General features: G+C 36.7%; 1 protein-coding gene across 1 annotated transcript; it reads left to right on the plus strand.

The window, feature by feature from the left end:
• Positions 1-26311, plus strand: gipr (gastric inhibitory polypeptide receptor). Its single transcript, XM_055196729.2, has 14 exons — positions 1-250; positions 12554-12708; positions 12818-12914; positions 13993-14100; positions 17097-17218; positions 17780-17886; positions 19286-19439; positions 20824-20983; positions 21094-21154; positions 21254-21323; positions 21791-21879; positions 24878-25013; positions 25165-25206; positions 25379-26311. The coding sequence occupies exons 2-14, from the start codon at positions 12652-12654 to the stop codon at positions 25730-25732; spliced, it is 1557 nt and encodes a 518-aa protein (XP_055052704.2). The 5' UTR covers positions 1-250; positions 12554-12651; the 3' UTR covers positions 25733-26311.
• Positions 26312-26785: the final 474 nt, after the last annotated feature.

The raw sequence follows: 26785 nt of genomic DNA on the forward strand, positions 1-26785 counted from the left end.
GTAGGTGACCCAGTCGGGTGTGCGCACTTTCAAGCTGATACTGTGTGTGTGCGCGCGCTCTCATAGACTATGTGATGGACGCGAGGAGGCTCAGTTTCATTTCTGACTTTCAAAATGATTTATTTTGCACAGAATCAAAGCGAAACAACTTTTCCAGTTATCTTAATAAATTGGTTTGGCTAAAAGCTCAATTCAGCTCAACTTAAGGAATTTACATTCAGTCCATATTATCGGTCAACATACCTGAGAGGTAAGACGTTGATTTTTACAACACCGGTTGTGTTAAGTCTGTCTGCGTGTTTTGTCTGACTGTTTTGTTCTATATGGTAAATCTCTAGTTTGAAGTCTAGACATGAGCACCTGACTTAGTATTACAGGGATATGTTTTGCATTTAAAGGATAAAAACATAAATCACTGCGTAACTGATTATATTTTTGTCCATATGCTCTATGGGGGGATCGATAGATGCACGATACTCACAACTATTTGCTTTCGGTCTGATTCTAGCCTTCCGTGGCATTCAAAAAGTGAAAAATTATTTATAAGTTTCTAACATTGATATGTCAACCACTGTAAATATTTATTTATTAACCCTCGTGATTTACGGTGTGTTTGTTTTAGTTAGTTTGTTATGTCAGTATTGTGCATTTCACAGTGCATTTGAAAAACATTACAATCCTGCTGTAGCCTACTAATGTTTTACTTATCTTTATCTTTACGCATCTTGCATGGGCACCATATGCGCGTAAAAACATAAAGGCGCAGCCCAGCCCAATGAAGTATCAAGTCGTCTTTTTTGTGCATTTTGCTCTTTAAAGTTTACAGCGCTTCAAATCAGTGAGCGATGTGCAACTCGTTAATTTATTAAAAACTGAAGCAAGTCACGAGACTAAAATGCCTTAAGACTCGTTCATACATCTCGTCTATTGGCCAGATTATTTTAATTGCAATAGGCTATAATCGTCAATAAATCGTCACGACCTCAAAAAACTGTCTGGGTAATAAAGAGTAGCCTAAATAGATAAGAAACATGTCTTTTTCACATTCCTATAGACAATCAGTGTATTGTGCAAGAAAACCCATGTTATTTAATAAAGAAAGTACTTGATGACGCATAAAATGCCCCATGATTGTAAAATATCAACATTATAAATAACTCAGAAATCAACAATGCTGAAATTCAGCCGGTTAAAGTGTGAATAATTTACAAATGAAGTGTTTACATAAATGTTAAATATTGTTAATATATACAGCTTCAATTTTAAAACTTTAACTAAATCTGATCATGTCTGTGAAATCCAGTCTAAAGTCTCATAATCTGATTACGAGATTAAGAACATCATTTGATTTCAACCATTTATTTCACTTTAATTTCAATCTTTGACATGACCTTACACAGTCATTAGTGAGTTATAATAGCGAGTATTTGTACATTTAGGTTTCATAACATTACTAAAATGATCTCAGTAGTTTATTAGTGTCAAACATACTGTTATAACGTTAAAATGTGAAATACAAAGCATCACTTATATTCCACAAAGGACTTTAGTATTCCCTCGTGGTCATAGGCCTGGTCGATATATAAGCATTTTTCTGATGAAGGCCCTTTGGACAGAAGTGGAAAGACATGTCTTTTTGAAGCTATTTCTTAGCAAGATATTAAGGCCATTTTATATAAATATGAGGTTATGAGTTTCCTAGATTATAGTTAAATCAAATAATATATATGTAAACTGTTGATATTTTCCTCTCCTCTACTTAAGTCTTTCTTGATGCTCTTCAAGTGAAAATATGAACTCATTCATTTGAGGCGAGTGTTTAAAGGACAAGGTCTTGGCATTCAGCAACGGCAGAAACAAACACTATTTAATCACAGTCATTACAATGAATAGGACTGTGTGTGTTTGTGTACATGTCATCCGGTAGACTCTGAGTTGCTAACACAGTCGTGAGCGCATTCAAGTCACACTAACATCAGACTTGTTAGTGGTAATATATGCTTTAAAACATGATCAAACAGTACAGTAGTACAGTAACAATTTTAAACTACACTGTATAATAATCAGCTGTTTTCATTGGTTTCCCATTCTTAGAGGAAAGACACAAGTAGAGACTAAAAACAGTGAGTGTCAGTTACATGATGATTAGTAAAAAGACAGAATTGCATCATAAGAATTGCAGGACGTCTTTGTGCTTTTTCATCATGGGGTGTTTAACCAATTGTTGGTTCAAATATATATTTATGTTCTGGGTTAATTTAACCCAAATGCTGGATTTGTCTCTTTTTGAATGTATGCTTTATAGCTTTGTGCCCTTCCTGTAGATCTGGATCAGACAGAACTTGAGTTATTTTTATATTGTGCATCTATTTTGATAGTCACGCTGTCTTTATATTTCTCTACTTCCTCTTATGCCAGACTGATTCCGTTCTGACCACAACAACTATAACTTTCTTACAGCCATGATCTCAGCTGCACTCTTGCATTTGCACGTACCTGAAATGGAAACTATTTAAACGTATTATGAAACAGTCTATTCTCAGATGCTGTAATATTGACCGTAGGGAAATGCATGTGTGTTTGGAGAGACTGGATGTGTAGCACATTGCAGTTAATGGGTAAATGAGAGTAATGTGACTGTAGGTTAAGAGCACTAAATGTCACATTTTGCAGTTTGTGCAAGGAGCTTGGCATAAAGGCACGTAACAAATTTTTAAGATGCTTAGGCTCAAGGAAGATGTTAAGATGAGCTTGTGGCGTACCGCGGGTGGAGCAAACATTATCCCACTATCTCTGGATAACTTACGATTTACTACATGGTCATGTCGTTTACATTTTATGCACCTATGTGGCGATTGCCAACAAAACACAGACATTTGATGCAGTTTACTTAGCGTCTGCGACTCATAACCCGATTGTTTAACACTGGGACAGCCACATTTCAATGAAATCCGGCATAAAACAAACACACTTGCACAACTCCGCTTCTGTAGTTAAACAAACTACATCCATCGTTCCCATAATACAGGGTTCTTTGGGAAGCTGAACAAGCTTAATTTTCCCTCACAAACAACAACACTTGTTCGGTGACGGTGAATTTGTGGCAGCTTTTGGTTGGTGTGTGTGTGCCAGTATAAGTCCCCATATTATGACTTCAACCCATGTCACGAACCCATGTAACGTATCTATAGTCACGTAAATTTTTCATTCTTTTTCGTGATACTTTCACGAATTTCTGAATTTTTCCGTGACCTTATCACGAATTTCTGTTTATGTGTCATTGTCACGTATTGGTTACTCAACTGTTTTGTTCTATTTTCAAACCATTGTTGCTTCGGTTTAGGGTTAGATTTACATAAAATGACATCCTTACCCAAACCCAACTCTAACCCTAACGCCACGCATTTAAAAATCCGTAAAAAAAATAGTATAAACCAATACTTAAAGGTGCAAAGATATTTGCAGTAAAATGTCCAAAAAGCACTAGGCCAGTGTTATATATTTTGTCCAGCTGATTACTATCAATATCTGTAATGTTTTCAACTACTTGTAAATCGTGAGAAAATTTCCATTCAAAACATTGACACGGGGCAGTGCAGTCTCCTGTCAATGACGTTAATATCCATGTGACCCTTTGTTACCACCTTTACTGACGTAAAAACCACATGACAACAGTGGTCGAGTTCGAAAAAATAAAATGGCGGCCAAGGAAGCGACTGGAACACATAATTTTCACTTTTTACACATTTTAATTGCATTTCTAGCGAGAAATTAGTATTGTAGTTTTCAAATATGTGATTAGTTATCACAAAAGCGCTCTCTGTTTATATTTCAAACACGCTGCCTTTGAAGTGTGTCCGAAAGCCTTTCTCTGAGTTGCCTTCATGCCTCCGAAGTCATTTCCTCATGACGCAGCGAGGCAACAAGTCACTGCCTTGAGTTTTCGGATGCAGCCAGTGTCGTGGAAAATGCGGAATTATGCCTTAGCGCCTGTCGGGCTACGCGCTTGCTTATGGACTTATGGATATCTCTGTACCGTCTGTCGCTGGTTGTGTCAGCTCCTGTAAGCGTACGGGCCAACCAAACGACCCAAGAAGAGTTTGGAACAAAACGAGAGAAAGAATGAGGGTTTGGTGTTGTATTATCTGGATAGAGGGAGCTTCGCGACAACATTTAACTAGACAGAGATTCTGATCCTGCTTGTGTTTTACGCGATGGGTGAGTTGTTTTGATTCGTACCCTTCAAAAAACGTATGCTATTATATTGATCACAACATTCCAATCAGTGCGTCTTCCCGCAGACGATATTCACATCAAGAGGTATTGTACAGCAATATAAATGCTCATTTTAAGACACTTCACAATAAGATTTGTACTGTCAATACATTATGTGAAAAATCATTGTAGATTGTAAGTTGAAAACTTAATGCTATGCTGTGTTAACCATCGCATTTGGACTAATACTGTAACATCTAAGACTAACAATTTCGTTTTGAACATCACATATAAACTTACATAATGAAGTAAACGATGTCATCAAACGCAACATTTATAAGACCTGATTACCTTATCCGTCAATGTGATTTCTCATTCGCGTCTGATTGATGGCCATCAGCGGTTGAGTTAAAGACTACAAATCCCATAATTCCACGCTGCTTCAGAGGTAAAAATTATACGTATTCCTCCTTTAAAGTGACATCCTAACCCAAACGGCAAATCTATCCCTAAACCGAAGCGACAATGGTTTGAAAATACGAAAAAGCAGTTGAGTAAGGTTACAATGACATGTAAACAGAAATTTGTGAAACGGTTACGAAAAAACACGGAAATTTGCGACAGTATCACGAAAAAGAATAAAAAATGTACGTGACTATAGGTACGTCATTTCGTGAGACTGGGTTAAGGACTTCCACTGTCCTTTCTGCACTGCTTACGCAACTGATTCAGAAAAAAACTTTAATGAGGTAGAATGCATGAAATACCATTAACCCCCCCACCATTTAAAATAAAAATAAATATAAAAAGAGTTAATTTTAATGAAGTCAAAATAAAGATGGAAATCTTTTGAGCTACAATTGAAGAAAAAAACGCTGGGCTATAGCGTTTTTATAGCGTTGGATCAAAAAGGGACAAACTCAACCCATCGGGTTGTAATTTAACTGGATTGTTATAACCCAAAACCCTGGATCTGAGATGTGAAATATTCAAGACAAGTACATCCAGCGTGACTAAACAAATAATAAGAATCTGGTCTAAATATAACTTGATTTTGGACATTTCTGAATCACTGAGTGGCAGTGTCTGGCTCGCACAGAATTTATTACACGTTCACAGATATAAATAAATAGCTGTGTATGATAAAATATCCTCCTCTTCCAACTTTAAAAAGCTTCGAGGCTGGTCCTGGAAAATCCAACAATTACAAGCCCAAGTCTTATTATATTCATAGATCACATTGAAAGATATGGTATAAGAATGCTAAACAAACAGAGAACCAATGCCATTTAATGCGGAATGAGGAACGATCTGCACAATTCCCCCCTTTTTAAGGTTTAAAGGATCTCCAAATATGCTCATTCTTCATTCCAATGCTCTGAGCTGAGACCGACAGTTGCACATCAAACACAAAACTTGAAGATTTATGTGGTGTATTTGGCTGTTACTGTACATACTAGAAAAATGCATGTAAATCAAACTAGCCTGGGGTCTTAAACAATAAATATCTAACCTTTATTGAATGAACCACATGGCAAGCTGCTGTCAGCTTTGCCTACTGGCTTTACAGTGTTGTTTCTATGCACAGTAGCAAATAGGTAAAACATGGTTTATTGAGATGCTGCAGTCATTGTTGTTAACAGAATATACAAGGATTAGTGTACTTTTAGGCATTTGAGTCATTTCTCACGCCATTTGGTGTTTGCCGAAACCATAGTCAAAATGAATATTCACAAACAGCATTGCAGAGTTGTGTGGCAGAAACAGTTTTTTTTATAAAACAATACAATGTGTTATATTCTTGAGCAAAGTAAGTGTAATAACATGAACTGCTTTGTTATCTTTCATTCTGTCCATTCGTAATAGAGACACTGTTTTAGATTTATTGTTTTTGCAATGTTATAATGATCATATATAATTGTTTCTCAGTCTCTTTAATAAAATACATCTAGAAAATACAGGAAATGTGTATGTAGTATTAAAAACTGTATAAAAATGTAAACTGATGGGTCAAGTTTTAAGGGTAAACTCACCTTCCACTTGAGCAATAGCAGAAAACTGCAGGATCTCTAAACCTAAATAAAATTAAATCTTAATTTCTAATTTTAAAGAAATTGTAATAGAAAGTCTTTTTACTTCATTCTGCTCAAAAACACCCAAGATGTGTTTAGTGCCAAGATGTAACGATACTTCACAGTACGATACTTCACGATACAAAAAAATGCAACGGTGTTGCATCGTGCATGATGGGGATATTTATACGATGATGTTCATTTAATTTTATTCGTTCACCGGTCAACACGTGATCTACTCTGCGCCAGCGTCACCTGTGCTTCACCGCAGTCACACAGACATTGCTTGAATCACATGCAGAATGAACTGAAGGTCAGCGAAATGACTTCGGTAGAAACAGAAACATATGAAGAGTTTCGTTGCAAAACGAGATAACCACCGTTTTTTTAATTGTTCTGAAATCTAGTTTTTTCCAATTAATTTCAATGCAACTGCAGTTGGTTTGTTTTGATTTAAACCTTCATAACTTAAAAAATATAGCTAAGTAGCACCATAAAACAAAATAATAACATGATAACATAATAATAAACATGTTTTGACAAAAATATAAAAAAATGGATTTATCTCGTTTTACAACGAAACTCTTCATATATAGATGATGCCCCGTCATCTTTTAAGTCCAACGTCTGGCAGCATTTTGTTTTCATATCACTCGACGGGAATCTTAATCAATCGCGCGGACGCGATAGTTTGGAAAATGCCTAATATCGGCAGATAATATCGGCCTGCCGATATATCGGTCGGGCTCTACTTTATACTATATGTACATGCTTTTGGCAGATGTTTTTATCCAAAGCGACTTACAGTGCATTGAAGGTAGTGTATACATTTATTCTGTAGGTATTTCTATTGGAATCAAACCTATGATTTTGCCCTGCTACTGGAACAGAGATTTACAGTTTATTGAGCTAGATGCGAAACTGCATGTACTTTAAAAAAAATAAAAAGAAGGACCTCGGTTCAAGCCACGACTATAGGTCAGGTGGCCTTTCGGGAGTTTGCATGTTCTCCTTGAATCAGCGTGGGTTTACTTCCGGTACTCCGGTTTCCTCCCACAGGCAAAAACATGCAGACTTGATAAATTGGAGATGCCAAAATGCCCCGTTCCCAACATGTGTATGGATTAATTTGTGTGGATCAACTTGACCAGCTCTCGATATTAATATAGCCACAGATGCTGGAATAGTGTGAAGAATAAACAAACATATGAAAGTGCATAGATGTCAAAGATTTGCAATGCATATACTCCACTTACGTGGATAATAAGAGATATCCGCTACATTAGAGGTCAGGTTGCAGACAGGCAGTGAGTAATGTAAGCAAATTTACAGCCTAAGCTAATCTTTTCCTTTAATGCTGCTGCTGCTGCTTTTAACATTTGGCTGCATTTATTACCGACACACTGTTAGAGAGTGCAGGACTGCTTGAGACATTATTAGTCTGTGGTTTTAACATAATGTAGAGGCATTGAGACTTCACAAACAGGAACTGAATTGCTCAGCTGAAGAGCAAGTGCATCTGACATGTTTAGCATTTTTTTATTAGACTATAAATGGTCTCTGCCAACAAAGCAGTAGGCCTATTTATGAATGACCTGAAGCTGGGATATGAAGCTAAAGTATTTGATGAACAAATAATAATATTGGTTAATTTTACTATCTCATTTTTGGCGGGTGTGTCGTTTAGGTGTGTAGGTTGTGCTGCGACTTTTTGCTGTGAACATAATACATGGCTGATTTGAATTGCCTAAACACAATGTATGCAGTTTAGATTATGTAAGTAACTTATTAACTGAAGAGGAATCTTATTGCTGACAATATACAAACCATCTGAGTTTCATTGGCATCAGTATGCTGTGCACCATACACAATAAAATGGCAGCACGAGAGACATATTATAATATTTAGGAAGTTTTTTTAGGGGAGGTTTGCAGAGTTCACCCATTTCATGTGTGAGAAAACATTATGGACCAAGCACAGCTGTCTTGAATTTCACTTTTATATTTCATGTCACTTGTTGTCTTGCCTTTTGACAAGAGACAGTTACACACAAACAGCCTCCATCTGGAGAGAGTTAAGTCTACATTATTATCTTTCTCAACTTATTTGGTCAGTTGTCATTTGTTTAAATGAGAAGGGTAACCCTGTGGGAAGCATTGATTTAGATTAATCATTTTATGACAATAGGATTTCGACATTATCTGCAGTGATAGCAACAAACATCTGAATTCAATTTAAGTTTAACACATAGTTGGGTAAAATATGAACGAACCCAACCATGGTTTTATATTAACCTAGAAAATATGCATATTTGACACAGCCATGGGTTGATAAAACCCAACATTTTTTATTGTAGCACCGTTTACCGGCTGCAGGTAACATTTGTGACCCTGTCTGTTTAATGGGACATTTCACAAGACTTTTTTAATCAACCTGATCTCACAAAATTCAGTGAAATATTTTTAAACAATATTTGCTTCAGTTTGGGGTTAGGTTTGCTGTTTGCGTTAGGATTGGTTTATACTATTTTTTCATATGCTTTTTAAACCATTGTCGCCTGACAATAGGGTTAGAGTTGGGTTTGGGTAAGGATGTCATTTTATGTAACCGGAAGTTGTTCTAACCCCAAACCGAAGTGGCAATTGTAAATAGGAAAAACAGTTGAGTAACCAATACGTAAAACTGACATGGCGCGGGCACGTAAAATGGTGGAAATACATGACAATGCCACGCAAAACTGAGCAAAATAATGCGTATCTATTTCACATATTTTGTGAGATCAGGCTGTTTTTAAGATATCAAATAAATATTTGGTTTCCAAAATACATTTAAAAATGCCACTTTTTAGGAGTGAGCAAAAATGTGCTGTTTTTGGGTGTGTCCTTTTAAATGCAAATAAGCTGATCTCTACACTAAATGGCAGTGTCATGTGTGGAATAGCGCAGATTAAGGGGCGGTATTATCCCCTATTGACATCACAGGGGGAGCCAAATTTCAATGAGCTATTTTTTCACATGCTTGCAGAGAATGGTTTACCAAAACTAAGTTACTGGGTTTATCTTTTTCACATTTTCTAGGTTGACGGTGTCAGGACTCTGCCTTGAAGTCTTGTTAAATTTTGTATCTTGTCATGGTGGCAGAGTTCTGGCAGTCCCTGGCCTTGTGTGGAGGTTCATGCCTTGTTTTTGTGTTTGGGCATGTACCTCCGGTGTCTTGTCATTTGTCCCCGCTCCCTCGTCCTCCTGCTTATTGTTAATTATCACTTATTCCTTTCACCTGTTCCCTGCTCGTTATCTTGTTTGGTTTATTCTATTTAATGTCAGTGTATCTTTAGTTCTGGGCAGGATCATTGTGTTGTGTCGTGTCGCGTGTTACTAGTACATTTAGAGTCTAGTTACCCAGTCAAGTTGTAGTGTAATCTGTCAAGTGTTTCATGTTTCATGTTTCATACCCCCTCGTGGGTTCTTGTTTGTTGTCGAATAAAGTGTTTTCTGTTCTTCCCCGACATCGTCTGCTCTTGGGTTCATTTGTCTGCCAAACCCTCATAGACGGAAGCACTGTGGACCCAATTATAGCACTTAAACATGAAAAAGGTCAAATTTTCATGATATGTCCCCTTTAAAGGTGCAGTGTGTAATTTTTTAAAGGATCTCTAGACAGAAATGCAAAATAATATTCAAAACTATATTATCAGGGGTGTATAAAGACCATTCGTAATGAACCGTTATGTGTTTATTACTTTAGAATGAGACGTTTTTATCTACATACACCGAGGGTCCCCTTACATGGAAGTCTCCATTTTGGGCGGCCATGTTTCTACAGAAGCCCTTAACGGACAAACTTTTTTACTAAGTTGTCTCCGACGTTCACATATTGTGAGCAAAAGTGAGGGGTGAGCAGTGGACTGAGCCGTTGGTTGCAATTCGAAACCTCACCACTAGATGCCGCTAAAATTTACACACTGCACCTTTAAATTCAGGCTAAATTCTCATACTATAATTAGTAGATTATAGGATCATCAAAGTTTGATTTCATTTATTGATTTCATTTTAATTAGAATTTTTGACATGACCTTATCAAAGATATACATTTTATATATTTTATATATATTTTATATATTTATTTTCACATAATTTTCTTTGCATTGATTTTATGTAGAAAACAGTAAATCGGAAAAAAAGACTTCAGCTGGATTTTTAGAGTAAAGGTCACATTTTTGTTTACAGTGAGATGAAAATTACATATTAAATAACATTAGCATATGTTATCATGCAATTAATTCACCAAATGATGAAGAAACCCTGAATTTCATTGGTGGATTGGTGCATCCTCCATAACTCACAACAGACCCTAAAATTCTAGAATTACGGCATGCAAATTGCCTTCAGCAAGTGTTTTGTTTGATTTGCATAATTTTAAGTGACACTTTGGTTGAAAGCATCTGCAAAAGGAAGAAATGAACGTGGTGCCGACCGAGCTAGTGCTGACAGCACATGGAAATAAACAATAAATCAGTAGCTGTAATTCATTCTTAATGAATATACCCCAGAACCAATTCTGTGTCATAGTGGGGTGATGTGACATTGCCGCTAAGGCTCAGAGTTGCAACGAGGTTGGTGGTCTGAGCCTGAAATGTGTACTTTATATGACCAAGACACTTAACCCCAGATTATTTCACGGGATTGTGCGTGTAATGCATCTTGTCTAATTTCTAATGGAAATAAAAATAAACTCGCCAACCTAACTATAGACGAGAAATGTTTTTCCACTTGCCTTTAGGAGATGTCTAAATCAAGACCACGCTTTTGTCCTTAAATGGTTGCTTGAGAAATGTTGGTTGATGTGTCATAAGATTTGGCAGGACAGATTTATGATTTAGAGTCATCTGAATGTTTTCACATAATGTCCAGGTTTTGATTTCGTGTAAATATATGTTTGGCTGGATGCACAAGTGGATGGGGTTGAATATGCTTTATAAATAATCAAAAGGATTTTTAAAGGTGATGCAATATAAACTTTTAATAATTGTGTTTGACTTACAGGAATGAATTGTTGGGTAACTCTATATAGGAGTCATGGGGTACACCATACCTAGAAACTGATATTAGTTTATTTTTAAATGTTTTCTGAAATAATGTGGTTTAAACATGACAACGAACTATATAAAAAATATTTCTAATAGTACACAATTCTGAAGGGTGAATGTTTTATTGAGAGTTATATTTTTGCATGATGGATAGAAGTCTGTTTTACTGTTCTTTAATAAGAAACTAAAGCATTGAGACATTACAGACTTGACTATGAATAATTACTAAAGTGAGTTGCATTAACCAGCTCTTTAATGTATCTGTGTTTGCTTTGTGTTCAGCATTTTCCAGCCTGATTAGCACAACACAACACACTAAATAATTAAATACAAATCTCATCACATGATTTAACATGTCCTCTTTTGTTCAGACATCATCTAGATAAGGGATATTGTTGTTCCCCTTTGAGCACACTTAAAGAGACATTAGTCAGCTCTACTTTGGAAATGAGGTAAAATAACCGTCCTCTTTGAACCACCATCGATTGAGCTGAGATTTAACACCCTGTCTGGACTTACTCAAGATGTATTAAATGCAGAGAGGCTCAGTTAACAGATTTTTTAAGGAGTCATACCAGACTCCATTATTCAAGTTGAATGTAAAGTATTTTTGTCAAAATGGATGCTTATTATATTTATATTTATTTATATTTAAAAAGCAACTATGGTCCGATTCACGATTTTACTTTTCCTTTGGTGTGTAAGTGTGTATTAGTACATGTTAACCATATGCAAAAGGTCTACAAACCCCAAATTAAACAATGATGCAAGTTATCGTCTCCAACATAAATCTCTTTTCTTGGACTACAACAAACATACGGATTGTAGGCAACAGTTTATTCCTAGGATTGGTGATGTAGACAAGACCGACATTATCATAATTCCTTCCGCTTTGGACTCACAGCCTGTAAGTTAACTCCTGTTAGCATTGCATTGTGAGCGAATCTTTCAAACATGGGAAGGAGCGTCACCTTTCTGGCTGACATCAGCGGTATTCAGGCCACTCACAACGTACATATTAGCTGTTTAATCAGGGACACAGAGCTTTTCAGATCGAAGAGTTTTGTAAAAAATCAATGTAAAGTATACTGTAAAGACTATCAGTTGACAGCAAGTTGCTAAGTTACTTATAGTTCGTAAAATGTCTGTCGAAATAAACTTTCTCTGTTTGGTCCTGAAGGGCGCAGGAGGTGGCATGCTGATCTGAAAGGATATGTTTGGGACTGGTTAAATAAGCTTTAAGATGCCTGATCCCCTGCCCCAGTACCTGTCTTAGTGATGAAGAGCACCCCTACCATCTTCCTCCTCACTTTATCTGTCCTGTGCAGAGCTGAGGTATCGACCAATATACATTTTTAGCCAAGTTTATTGAATTTGAATTGCAACTATTGTATATAATGTGAGTGAGGCTGTAATTGTACATATGTACTAAATATTCTTTCAGAGCGTGAGTGGTAAGACGGTGAAGGACACGGTTCAAGAATGGAGCAGGTATCGAAACGAGTGTCTAATGGCGATAAGCGCACAACCCACCCCATCAGGTAGGCAGCAAATGATTGCATATATATGTAAATTACAGAGATAAAATTCCAGAGTTCGATAATGCACTTAAGCCACCGCACACAGCTCCGGCCCTAACACAATTGTTAGCATCCATTCAGATTGTAGCTGTATTTGAAAGTTGAAAGAGATGGGAGCTTTTCCGCAAGTGGTTGTTTAAGCGCCGACAGTGGAGAGCAGAGAGTCCTGCTTCTTTTTACAAGATTTTGATAACTTTTTTTATATACTTGGTGTTTTTTACATCATTCAAATTTGGTAACACATTTTTCTGTGGCGTGACAAACTCAGTACACATTTAATATCTGGGACTTCTTTCTTAGGCTTTTACAATATATAAATCAACATGTTTACATGCTGTAAGGAATGTAGTTTGGCAAAAGTAACACTTTTAATAAAGATATTAAAGAAATAGTCTACTCATTTTCAATATTAAATGAATGTTATTACCTTAACTAAGAATTGTTGATACATCCATCATCTGTGTGCGCTTTTCTAAGCGGATTTAAAAGAGGAACTATATTTTATGGCGTAATAGCACTTTTGGGAGTACTTCGACTCGGCGCAGTAACATCCTCCCTCTCCCATTATGAGAGGGAGAAGGGGAGCGGACTTTTCAGGCGAGTCGAAGTACTCACAAAAGTGCTATTACGCCATAAAATAAAGTTCCTCTTTTAAATCCGCTTAGAAAAGCGCTACGTTTTATTTTGTACCACCAAACTTGCTCGTATAACTACTCGTCTTAAATAGGAAAAACGTTGATGTGTTTGGTCATTTCTAACTTTATCTCTAAATGGTAGCATTGAATGAATGGGGCTAAGCTAAATGCTATCGAAGTGTCGCAGCACGCTCCAGCGCTTACGTGCACGCACACAGATGATAGAGGGATGTATCAACCCTTCTTAGTTAAGGTAATAACATAGTTTAATATTGAAAATGAGTAGACAATTCTTTTAACATGTATACATTTTCGTTATATAAGCACTAGTGAGTCTACAGAGTTTTCAAAGCACTTTTATAATCAATGTCATATTCACATAAACTCTTTTTTTTCTCAATTAGGCTTGTTTTGCAAATCCATGTTTGATATGTACGCTTGTTGGACAAATGGAGTTCCCAACACAACTGTTAAAGTACCCTGCCCCTGGTATCTACCCTGGTATGATCAAGGTATAGATGTCATCCAATGGCTTAGAATAAACAATACGTCCATGTGAAATCAAATTTGTGATTTACTGCTTTCTGCATAAAATCTTCATATACAATGTAAAGAACATTCTGTGATAATATAACCTTAATATCTTTAATATTGACTGAGTGATGCTTCTAAATTTTAGCCGGGATTTCATAGACAGGCTCACACACTGTATGCTACTGTATAGTCATCTGATTGTACATCTAGTGTAATAATATTTGAATTGTTGATAAAACTTTACTTAAAGGGGTGTTTATAAGACTGATATGACGACACCATGACCATGATATGACACGATATGACAGATTTACATAAAATGACATCCATAGCCACACCCAATCCTAACCCTAACGCCAGACGACGATGTTTTAAAATTTAGAAAATATAAAAAATAAATCAGAAAAAATAGTATAAACCAATACTTCAAGTGACATCCTAATGCAAACACCAAATCTAACCCTAAACCGAAGCGAAAATGGTTTGAAAATAGGAAATCATGGAAAAAACGCGGAAATTCATGACAGTATCACGAAAAAGAATCAAAACATTAAGTGACTATAGGTACATAATTTTGTGAAACTGGGTAGGACATATAATTATCAAACTTCAGAAAGTACTTAGCTTTATGGGTTAACAGTACAGTACATGAAACTGTCATTTAAATGTCATTAAGTGTTATTAGTATGTCAAATAATTTTAAATACCTAAACAAAATCCAACAGACACGTCAAAAGTTTATACTTACCTTTATGTACGTGCACAATAAATAAAAAACTGACAACTAACAGAGCTTTTTTTCCTCACAGAGGATTCATTTTCTGACATAGAAGAAAAAACTAACAAATAATTTTTTAAAGATGCAATTTGTATTATCTGCGCCGCTAGATGGCGCCAGATCAAATCAATAACAATGACGTTGTTTAATGACGCTCTAAAGCAGCGTGGAATTATGGGATTTGTAGTCTTTAACTCAACCGCTGATGGCCATCAATCAGATGCGATCGAGAAATCACGTTGACGGATAATGTAATCAAGTCTTATAAATGTTGCGTTTGATGACATCGTTTATTTCATTATGTAAGTTTATGTGATGTTCAAAACGAAATTGTTAGTCATAGATGTTACAGTATTAGTCCAAATTCGATGGTTAACACAGCACAGAATTAAGTTTTCAACTTACAATCTGCAATGATTTTTCACAACTCACCCATCGTGTAAAACACTAGCAGGTTCAGAATCTCTGTCTAGTTTAATGTTGTCGCGAAGCTCTCTCCATCCAGATAATGCAACACCAAATTGATCCTCATTCTTACTCTCGTTTTGTTCCAAACTCTTCTTGGGTCGTTTGGTTGGCCCGTACGCTTACATGAGCTGTCTTTGCTGACACAACCAGCGGCAGACGGTAAAGAGTAATCCATAAGTTCATAAGCAAGCGCGTAGCCCGACAGGTGCTATCGCATCGTTCCGCATGTGTCCACGACACTGTCTGCGTCCGAAAACTCAAGGCAGTGACTTGTTGCCTCGCGGCCTCATGAGGAAATGACTTCGGAGGCATGAAGGCAGCTCAAAGAAGGCAGCGTGTTTGAAATATAAACAGAGAGCGCCTTTGTGATAACTAATCACATATTTGGAAACTACAATACTAATTTCTCGCTAGAAATGCAATTAAAATGTGTAAAAAGTGAAAATATACTTTTATTTACACTAAATTTGTGCTCCAGTCGCTTCCTTAGCCGCCATTTTATTCTTTCGAATTCGACCACTGTTGGCATGTGGTTTACGTCAGTAAAGGCGGTGACAAAGGGTCACATGGATATTAACGTCATTGACAGGAGACAGCACTGCCCCGTGTCAATGTTTTGAATGGAAATTTTCTGACGGTTTACAAGTAGTTGAAAACATTACAGATATTGATAGTAATCAGCTGGACAAAATATATAACACTGGCCTAGTGGTTTTTGGACATTTTACTGCAAATATCTTACAAATTGCACCTTTAATTAATTTAATCTAATTGTTTTCCAGCGATATGGACCCAATGCTGCATGGCTTAACCCATTATTGTACTGTTTTCATTTAATTTTAGGTGAATCTAAAGGCAATAAAATATAATTTTATCAATACTAATTATTATTATTATTATTGGATGGTTGATTTTATTTCTTAAACACAACTTTGCAAATGGATATGACGCTGTTATAAAACTATATGACAGAGTATTAACACTTAATGGCATTTTAATGACAAATTCAATTTGTATCACTAGTAAATGTAACGGGTGGTGCTTGAAGAAAGCGAATGAGAAATGAATCCATGTGTGAAAAGGTCATTTATTGTAAATCCCAAAAGGGCCAGCAAACATATCCAGTAAGGGCAAATCCACAAAACGTAATCCAAAAACAGGCAATAGTTCAGGGCAGGCAGCAAAACAATCACAGAATCCAAATACAGGCACGGGTCAATCACAGGAAGATACAAAAACAGAATACAGGATAACAGATCAACAGGGAAACAGACAGAGTATGGCTACGTATTAATCAGCTGGGAACAGGTTTACAGGAAGTGCTTAAATACAAAACAGACAGGAAGAGTGAAGCGTGGCATGATGAGTATCAAAATAAAAGCCGGAACAGAACAGGATATCAAAATAAAAGTCCTAATAACAAAAAAACACAGAACACAAGAAAACACAGAACAAAACCTTACAGTAAAAAGTGGTCATTTATGTTGTATTGGTAATATCAAGTTGTCTTGACAAGTTATGATGTATTGGTGAATGTCAAGTTGTAATGACAAGACATCTCAAACAATGTCATCTTAATAAATCAGTTTAAGATCTCCAGAAGGTTCTCTGTACTGGATGGATTTTATTAGTTGCTGGTTAGATGTAACTGTGTTCACTTGAGTAGCAAATTGTACAGTTAAATAATATGTAATGTGTTGCTATTCTGCCCTGGAAAATTCTCTGTAGTGCGTAATGGATTTGTGCTGAGGGAGTGTGGTCCAGATGGCCAGTGGCTCACTGTCAACAGCAGTCGCACCTGGCGAGATCACTCACAATGCAATGCAGACAGCAGCCAGCAGACAGCACAGGTACAACAGACAAATAATCTTATTCACCATCAGCTTTTAATGAGCATCCATATTTAGTTTCCACAATTTTCAGAACAAAATGTCTTATTCAGTATTAATGTGACCTCTTTGGCATTATGCACAACTCTTTTAAGTCATTAGATTAGAGGTAAAAATTAGGATTTCATTTTGTCTCTATTGCTCCTGCTGTTCTTGCTATTATGCTTATATAAGCATAATGATGTCTTAATACTGCATAAAAATCCATAGCAGTATTAAAACTACAAATCTAATGGTTGCATGGTTGCCTAAGCCTTGGAAAAACAAACACTTGAATTATTTATGTAAATGTTTGCAAAACTTGCTTGCTTTGTAAGATGCTTTTATCCGAAGCAACTACCAGATGCATTAATGTCAGACCTATAACAGCATTATGGTCTGTTTAAAGCACAGCTGCACTTGTAAACTGATACTTTGTGATGTTTGCCATGCCTTCAAAAGTATTACAGTACTTATAACTCTACAGCACAGAGCTGGCTTGTGTTTATAAAGTGTCATTCTGTTACCCGGTTGTCTTTACAGGAGAATCAGATGCTGATCTTGGCCTATTTCAGGGTGATATACACAATTGGCTACTCGCTGTCTTTGGCCAGCCTGTCTTTGGCTTTAGTCATACTTCTTATATTCAGGTAAGTAACAGATCACCTCTTTCAGCTGAGACGAAAACATCATAACTGTCCAGAGCCATGCTTGACTAGTCACAAATTACAAAAACAGAAAATGTTGTTGATGTCAAAAGAAAAATATAGCATTATGGAGGCGCCAAATGACTATTGCATGTGAAGAAAACACCAGTGTATCGTATAGTTATCAACACTCTGTTGTAAATACTGGATTTACCATGAGGATAATGCATTCTTTGCTTTTATGTGAAAAGTATATCACATCACATCTGTCTGTATTTTGATACTTTGCTATTCAGACATTAAAGGAACAAAATTCACCCAAAAATTAAAACTTCATCGTTATTTATGCATTTGAACCCCCAATGTCCTTCGCTGTTCTTCAGAACCCAAATGCAGATTTAAAAAAATGTTTAGTGGTGTCAATACTCCTGTAGTTACCAGAAAGAGTTAAATAAATAAATTCACTCCATTCGTGTCATATTTTTTAAAGGACAAGTACGGTTTTTACACTTAAAGCCCTGTTTTCAAATTGTTAATGATGAAATAGAACGGTTTTGACTGAAATTTGGACATATGATGCTGTCTCGAGAATTTTCGGGTGTTTGTTGTTTCACCTCCCACCTCTATAATGGGTGTATAGGTGCACTGAAACAATCCTTCCTAAAATGCATTAAACTTTTGTTTACAAAGACGTGAAACTCACCGAGTGGTCAGGGGTGTTCACTGATGTGCTCACACAGAAATCGCTGCAAAAGATGCTTTTCAACAGGTTTTATCATAGTTTTTGTCCAACTCCATTGACTTGTATTAGATGTGCTGTGAGGTACGGTATTACTCCGCGCCGGGAACCTTGTTTGTATTCTTGCAAATGGCAAAGGTCGATTATCGCCACCAACTGGGCTGGAGTGTTTATTATTCAAGCTCTCAACGGAAGAATGTACGCGTGTGAGGCGTTTGAAAAAATAGGTCCACAAGTTTACAACGAATGCTAAAACAGCTGTTGGAAAGCATCTTTTGCAGCGATTTTTGTGTGAGCATATCAGTGAACACCCCTGACCACTCGGTGAGTTTCACGTCTTTGTAAACGAAAGTTTAATGCATTTTAGAAAGGATTGTTCCTGTGCACCTATACACCCATTGTAGAGGTGGGAGGTGAAACACAAACACCCAAAAAGTCTCGGGGCAGCCGCAAACGTCGAAACTCCAGTCAAAACCGTACTATTTCACCATAAACAATCTGAAAACAGGGCTTTAAGTGTAAAATACCAAACTTGTCCTTTAAGTGTCTTGAATACATTTACTCCTCTTGTTATGTTTTTTGTGTTGCATTTTGTGTTTCAGCATCCACAGCTGTTTTCAATGTTTTCGACTCTCCTGTATGTGTTTGTGTGTAATCTCATAGGAAGCTTCACTGCACACGTAACTACATCCACACCAACCTGTTTGCCTCATTTATCCTGCGAGCTCTGTCCATCCTCACGAGAGATGCCCTTCTCATGAAAGACGTTCCTGAGTTCAGAGACAACAAAGATGTTTCCATTGTGCTAAGTGATCAGGTATGCGTACATGTCGTGATAATCCAGCACACACACACACTCTCGTAACTTTACCTCTGTTCTGTATTTAGTGAGCTGACTGTAGTTCAATGGTTTCAAGATGATGGACAAAGCAAGAGAGTAATGTTGGATATCAATGTACTGATATACGTAAGCAATAAGGTACGAGAGGCTGTGCTGTATCGTGAATAAGTAACGGCTGAAGGGCGTTGTTAGGCACGACGCGAAGCGGAGTTATTCTTAATTACCTATATAGGGAATAAATTCAACAATATTGCACACCCAAGTTGGTTATGCATCCCGACACTTTGGGTGTGTATTATTTTCAAATAATTCAATGGACTGAAGTCAATTATTCAGCTTATACCACTTTTACCATAGACATTGCTCTGGTAATTATTTGACACTTCAGTTGTGCGTTTATGGAAAATTAATGCATACCCAGTTTATATTTTTCAACCCATCAGAATAAAGCATTCAAAACCCCTGTGGTAAAATGTCTTTTAACCTGCAAACTTTCCAATATAAAGCTACAATATGGTTTCATAAAGTAAACCCACATTAAAACTCACATAACACATGCTGTTTCTGCATTTCTGATGTTAATCTGGAGTACCTATAGAGTAGTATTACATCCTTTATATCTCCGAAGACTCTTTAGTTTAATCAGATTTATAAAAGAAAGATAAGCTTTACCAATTCTTTCCAATAACATATAAAAATGAAGAAGGAGTTACGAGATGCGGGATGAGCGAGTACGAGTCATGCAACACTATACAACACTGTTTAACTTATGATTCACTACATGTTCGTGTCATTTAAATAACATGCACGCGCCTATTTCCAACATAACACAGAAGTCTTACTCACCGCATGCAACTCATGACCTGGTTGGGACTTTTCAATAAAATCCAGCGCATCAAACACACACGCAAAACTCCGCTGCTACCCCGGATAATAAACTATATCCATTGTTTTCATAAGGCTAACTTTCTTCTTACATCCAAAAACACACTTCTTCTTTCGTGCCATTGTAGAGTTTTGAAATTAAATAAAACTTTGTCGCGTGATGTGAATGTTTGTAAGTTCTAGCGTCTCCCGCTGATTGACGGGTGGGCGGGGTTTTCCGGGAGAAGTGCCCATATAAATAAGTGATACGTATAGAAACCCCTGAAACGTCAGCTGGACCCGTAATCGAAAAAAACTTTTCGAAACGTGTACGAAGTCTGGCGAAGTGCATTCGGCACAGAAATACTCTGTAACACGCCCAACTGCTTTTTTGACACTTTGCCTACGTTTAGCATGAGGAAACAACTCTATAACTGTGTTATTAAGTCAGAATGCATGAAATACCATTGAACCACCCCTTTAAAAACTTCTGCAGGTGATGTCAAGCTGCCGTGTGGCCCAGGTCCTGATGCAGTACTGTGTTGGGGCCAATTACTATTGGCTGCTGGTTGAAGGTCTGTATCTTCACAATCTTCTGGTGCTGATGGTCTTCTCAGAAAATAGTTACTTCTGCGTATACGTCTTCATCGGTTGGGGTGTGTACACACACTCACACAAAAGATAGATCATCTTTTCAGTGCAAATGTAATCAAACTTTAAACATACAGTACAGAATTAGACGCAGATTTTTTATGTTTTCTGACAGGTACACCTGTGCTGTTTGTTGTGCCTTGGATTGTTGTGCGTTACCTGTATGAGAACACAAGGTAAAAGGGCACTCTTGATGCAACACAACATTCTTTCACTTGGATAAAGTTTAAACCCTTTGGTTAAGATGGTTAAACAATTGTGCATAAATTCTCAAGGTGCTGGGAAATCAATGAGAACATGGCATATTGGTGGATCATTCGAACACCAATTCTCTTGGCAATTTTTGTGAGTTGTCTTTTGTATTTTCTCTTCAGCTTGTATTTATATTTAATACAGTACATGTAAATAGGCCTTATTTTTATATGTCATATTTTTTGCAGGATTTCAAAGAAATCATAGCCTAAAATTACAATTTTATCTGTTACCTACCAGATGTTTAGCACTGTTATGTTTGTACTGTAGACTTGCATTTCCTGTTTGGTTTCACATTACAGATTCTGCTTGCAATATAAATAACCAGTTAAATATGTTCTCCCTCATGAATTATCCATGAATGATTTATTATTCCAGAAAATTCTTGATGATGGTAGAGGAAGTCTTTTACAGCATGCTGAAAGTCTTGCAGTCACGGTTTAAACAAGGGTTTTATGGAGATCAGTCACATTGAACTTGGACTGTGTTGAATTCATGTTAAGGAATTGTTAATGAATACACTGATATTCACTGATATATATGTAATATATATTTTGCAGGTGAACTTTTTCATATTTTTAAGGATTATTCAGATCCTCATTTCCAAATTAAAAGCACATCAGATGAGATATACAGATTATAAATTTAGGTAAGAATTTTTGCACCATTATTTACTTATATATGTGTATATATATATATATATATATATATTTCAGATGATTAAATTGAATGCATGTTTTTTGCATGTATTATATTAATCATTTAAGGTCACCTAATATAAGATAATTACTTTTATGTGTTGTATAAACATAATTGTGTGTCACCTGTGTACACAACCACCTTGTAATGATACAAATCTGCCCACTCCTTTTTATAAATCCATGCAAAACCTCAACATTATCATGCAAGGGACAAGCTGTTAGTGGTTTTTTTTTGAGCAAACTGATGTCACTTTGCGCAGGCCCCACCCACAACCACCTAAAGACCACAGCTAGGTCAAAATTTTAAATCTTCTTTACATAATTCATTACGTTCATTATGAACATTGAAGTAAGGTGGTTGTCATATTTAAAAGCTATAGATAAAAGTACACAAAAAAAGAGATTTTCATTTGCATTTAAAGAAACTCACAAAAACGGAAAAAATTTCTGCACACCCAAAAAGGAGCCTTTTTTGGCATTGTATAATAAATTATCTATAGTGTATTTGGACCTGAAATGTCACAGGCACATTCTGAGGACACCTGAGACTAATATTAAATCTTGAGAAAATGGCATATTAGGTGACCTTTAAAGGACAAGTACGGTATTTTACACTTAAAGCCCTGTTTTCAGATTGTTTATGATGAAATAGAACGGTTTTGACTGAAATTTTGACATATGATGCTGTCCTGAGAATTTTCGGGTGTTTGTTCTATCACCTCCCACCTCTACAATTGGATGTATAGGTGTACTGGACCTATTTTTCCAAACGCCTCACACCCGTATATTCTTCCGCTGAGAACTTGAATAATAGACACTCCAGCACAGTTGGTGGCGATAATCCACCTTTGCCAATTGCAAGAATACAAAGAAAGTCTGAATCTGAAAACAGGGCTTTAAGTGTAAAATACCGGTTTACATGATCTCTGAAAGCCAATGCTGAAATGTGAAATCACCCAAACAAACACACCCCTACCCCAATAGAATCTGGACCTTCTTTTGATAGACCCGCCCCACATATACGCAACCCAGGCAACATTGTCGGTTAGTAGACACGCACCTTACTGCTGATTGGCTACAAGTGTGTTTTTGTACTCGACTCGACTCCCTTTTCCAAAGTGTTTTTCAAAAATCATGCACCCCGCCTTTAACAAATATATTTTTAACATTACCTGTTCTTTTATAAAGTGCACCTTATTGCATTGTTTTTTTATCTGCTAGCTTGTCAGAATCAATCCTTAAAACCATCTTGAAAAAAACCTCTTTGGCATTTCCTCGCCCCCACCACCAATGTATCTACAGTGGTTTTAATTCTGTCCACATTACATGAACCACAACTTAACAACCCTTGATGTTTCAGCAAATGTTTATCAAATGTCACACTTGGGTAGTATGTGCTTTATGGACCATTCTAGTCCCACCAAAGATAGTCGGAAACAGAGTTGACACTTTGTGCATAAGCATTACACAGCTAATTGATTTATCCACAGTGCTTTAAAACATTAAAGAACCTTTATTATTTATGTGAAAGACACACAGCAATGAGAACATTACAGTTTTTCTCAGTCGCTTTGGTACATTTCGAATCATACTTACAATTTGCAAAACAGTAAGTGCATTTCTCAAAACAATTTGTACAAATAGCAAAACATCATGGATAACCTGCAAAAGCCACTCTTTTACTCAAAATACTTAGTTCATCTCTCAAAAGTAAATATCTGTGTCAATGAACATGTCAGTGCCATCAGAATGACAAGTCCTTGTTTCATTGTGTAAGGATAAGACAGTCAAATTGTTTAGTCATTTTGTCAATATAAAAGTTTACTCTGAAGTGATGTTGTGATGTAAACTATGGCTACAGTTTTGACGACAAGTATTGTAAATTGTAAGTTACACCTTAGTGTAAGTTATGTAGGAGTTTGATTGCAAGAGACTGGACAAGATTTAAATTTACGCTTTTGCTGTATGTACTGTAATTCGTTGAAAGACCATGTCATTGCCATAAAAAAAGATAAAGACAGCACTGCAAGCACTGCATAGCATAAAGAGAAAAAAACAAAAGTAGAAATGTGAACATGATAGATGTCTAAAAGATGTCTAACCATAGCCCAAGAATAGATGATGCACATACTTTTAGAACATGTAAAAGAAATGAAAGCAAACATCTTGAACACACTTTGCTTATATGTTGGAATATCATACATCTTCAAGTTATTGTGGCAAAAATGACATGTAACAAAATTCAATGTTATTTAGTGGGTTACTCATTGCCGGACTATATCGGGTCTAAAGGTACCAGTCATTTCAATGTCTCGGTTTTTGCTTGCTGGGGACGTTTCTGTCTTTTAGAGAAAGTCAAGATTCACCTGGGAGCAATTTACCAATTCAGGACAGATTTAGAAAAAATTTCTAATGGAAATGTATAGAAATATGTTTGACCATACCCTGTATTTTGACAACATGTTCAACCATTTTGCATGTAAAGACTTATACTATAAACTAATGCCTAAATGTTGTGTGGAGTGAGACTATTCAACAGAGACCCATTATAATTCATTTTGATCAACATGACATAACCAATTGATAATGTAGGAAAAAGCAAAGAATTGTACATAATCATTTGCATGGATGTACAAAAGCATTTGCAACTTGTTCAAAGAAATGAGAAACTGCTTTTTTGATGTGCACAAGTGACACAACGATGTGAGAATTGAACAAGCAGTTTTGAGAATTTCAATTCTGATCTGAGAAATGTACCAAAGCGACTGAGAAAAACTGTAATGATGTTTGCCTTTGTACTCTCAAGCCAGTTTAAATTGTTATATAATCTGGGTTCAGAAAAACTGCTTATAAATCTGTTATAAAATATATTTGAGTTGACATGGAAGCAAGATGGATATGACTGTGTTTTGAAAGATCTGTCTTAAAAATTTTTTTGGTCCTTAGGTTAGCAAAGTCCACGCTGACCCTCATTCCTCTGTTAGGGATTCACGAGGTGGTGTTTGCCCTGATGACAGCTGAGACGGAGGGTGTACTTCGCAATGTTAATCTCTTCTTTGAACTTTTCTTCAACTCCTTTCAGGTACAGAAACTCTTTCAGAGTTCCTAAGAAACAGACCATGTCATTACCTAACATTTATAAAGTATATCAACAAAGCCATGGGCTATTTAAATGTATGTGTGTGTTACATGCTCTCAAAACGAATTCTTTTTGATATATCTGTCACCCACAGGGCTTTCTAGTGGCCATATTATACTGTTTTGTCAATAAAGAGGTAAGAGAAATTGCAACTATGTTCCTGTAGCTCAACTGATAAAGCATTGGGTTGGCAGTGCAAAGGTCATGGGTTTGAGTCTTGGAAACACATGTGCTGATAAAATGTATTTGTAATTGACTGCAATTGTTAGCATCATATTCTATTATTTATGTCCTGTCTTTGATTCCAGGTGCAGTCGGAAATCAAAAAGAAGTGGCATCGATGGAAACTGGGAATAAGCAGTTTAGACGATCAACGTAACACAGGTAGCAACACGCAGCAGGGAGGTACCGGGTCCCGGTGCCACCACGACCCACCTTGTTCTCCAGAGTGCCCTCTGGACAGTGGAAGCCAACTATCATCCGATCCAACCCCCACAGCCAGCCAACCGAGCACTCAGCATCATTACCATCCTGTCGCGCAGAAAGGCAAAACCTACGGCTACTCCTCTGCCAGAAAGCAGGATCCGAACGGGTTTGATGTGCCAGCTTTGCCCCAGTGTGGAGCTGAGGGTGAAGTGGGATATTCAGAGAGCTACTGCTGACAGCTGTGGATAAGTTCACATTTTATTGATGGGACCATTGATTGGCCAGACGGATATTATGGTGTCTTGGAAGATGAGCCCTCTAACCCAAATGGAATGTTTTTTTGGGGGGATGGATACAGTATATAGATACCCACTGGGAATTTTTCTACTCCTGAAGTATGTGGACTTAAATAATTTATGAGTTTGGCGAAAGCTATATACGTGGCAACCCAGATTTTTTTCTGCTTTACTTCTATACCTCATTTTGGACACCAGATAAAGTCTGTTATGTGCCAACATTGGGGATCAACTCAAAAATGTGTACATAAAGTAAATGAGATGTTTTCATTGAACAAATATCTGTTGAAAGTAAACATACCAATATATACAGGTAAGGCACACAAACATCACCTGGCCTGCAAGGTCATCAAATAATAATACAGAGGTCTCAAGAATTCGAATACTTAAACCGCACATTCAAATGTATAATGTTAAAAAATAGATAAATGATTGCAAGGACCAACAACAGGACAAACATGTTTATAGTTTGAAGGAAAATGCCACAGTTTTTCGATGTTTTGCTATGTTTTTACCTCAACGTAGATAAATTAATACATATCTATCTTTTTTCAATGCGTGCACTTAATCTTTGTACAGCGTGTCATATATGTGTTAGCATTTAGCCTAGCCCCATTCATTCCTATGGCTCCAAGCAAAAGTTTTATTTTGTGGCACCATACTTACTCGTGTAACTACTCATGTAACAGTCTTTAAATGGGGAAAATGTGGAAGTGTTTGGTGGCTTCTAAATTCATCCCTGTTTGGATCCTAAGGAAGGAATAGGGCTAGGCTAAATGCTAACACATTCACGACGCGCTGTACAAAGATTAAAAGCATTCATTGAAAAAAGATATGCATGTATTAATTTATCTAAGTTGAGGTGGGAACATAGTAAAGTGTTGAAAAACTGTGGCGTTTTCCTTTAAGCACATCCTCATTGTGAAGTGCCTCTGTAGGTCTTGAATGTCTTTATGGGGGTGTTGTTGTATCATTCTTATGTAACCTAGGGAG

This window comes from Misgurnus anguillicaudatus, chromosome 24 (assembly GCF_027580225.2).
Source record: "Misgurnus anguillicaudatus chromosome 24, ASM2758022v2, whole genome shotgun sequence".
NCBI lineage: Eukaryota > Metazoa > Chordata > Actinopteri > Cypriniformes > Cobitidae > Misgurnus > Misgurnus anguillicaudatus.

Excerpts from the sequence above, each read along its gene's own strand:
- gipr (XM_055196729.2), top strand. The coding sequence starts at position 12,652 with ATGAAGAGCACCCCTACCATCTTCCTCCTCACTTTATCTGTCCTGTGC. Across the intron at positions 14,101-17,096 it reads TCTACCCTGGTATGATCAAG|TGCGTAATGGATTTGTGCTG; the intron begins GTATAGATGTCA and ends AATTCTCTGTAG. Across the intron at positions 19,440-20,823 it reads CCATTGTGCTAAGTGATCAG|GTGATGTCAAGCTGCCGTGT; the intron begins GTATGCGTACAT and ends AAACTTCTGCAG.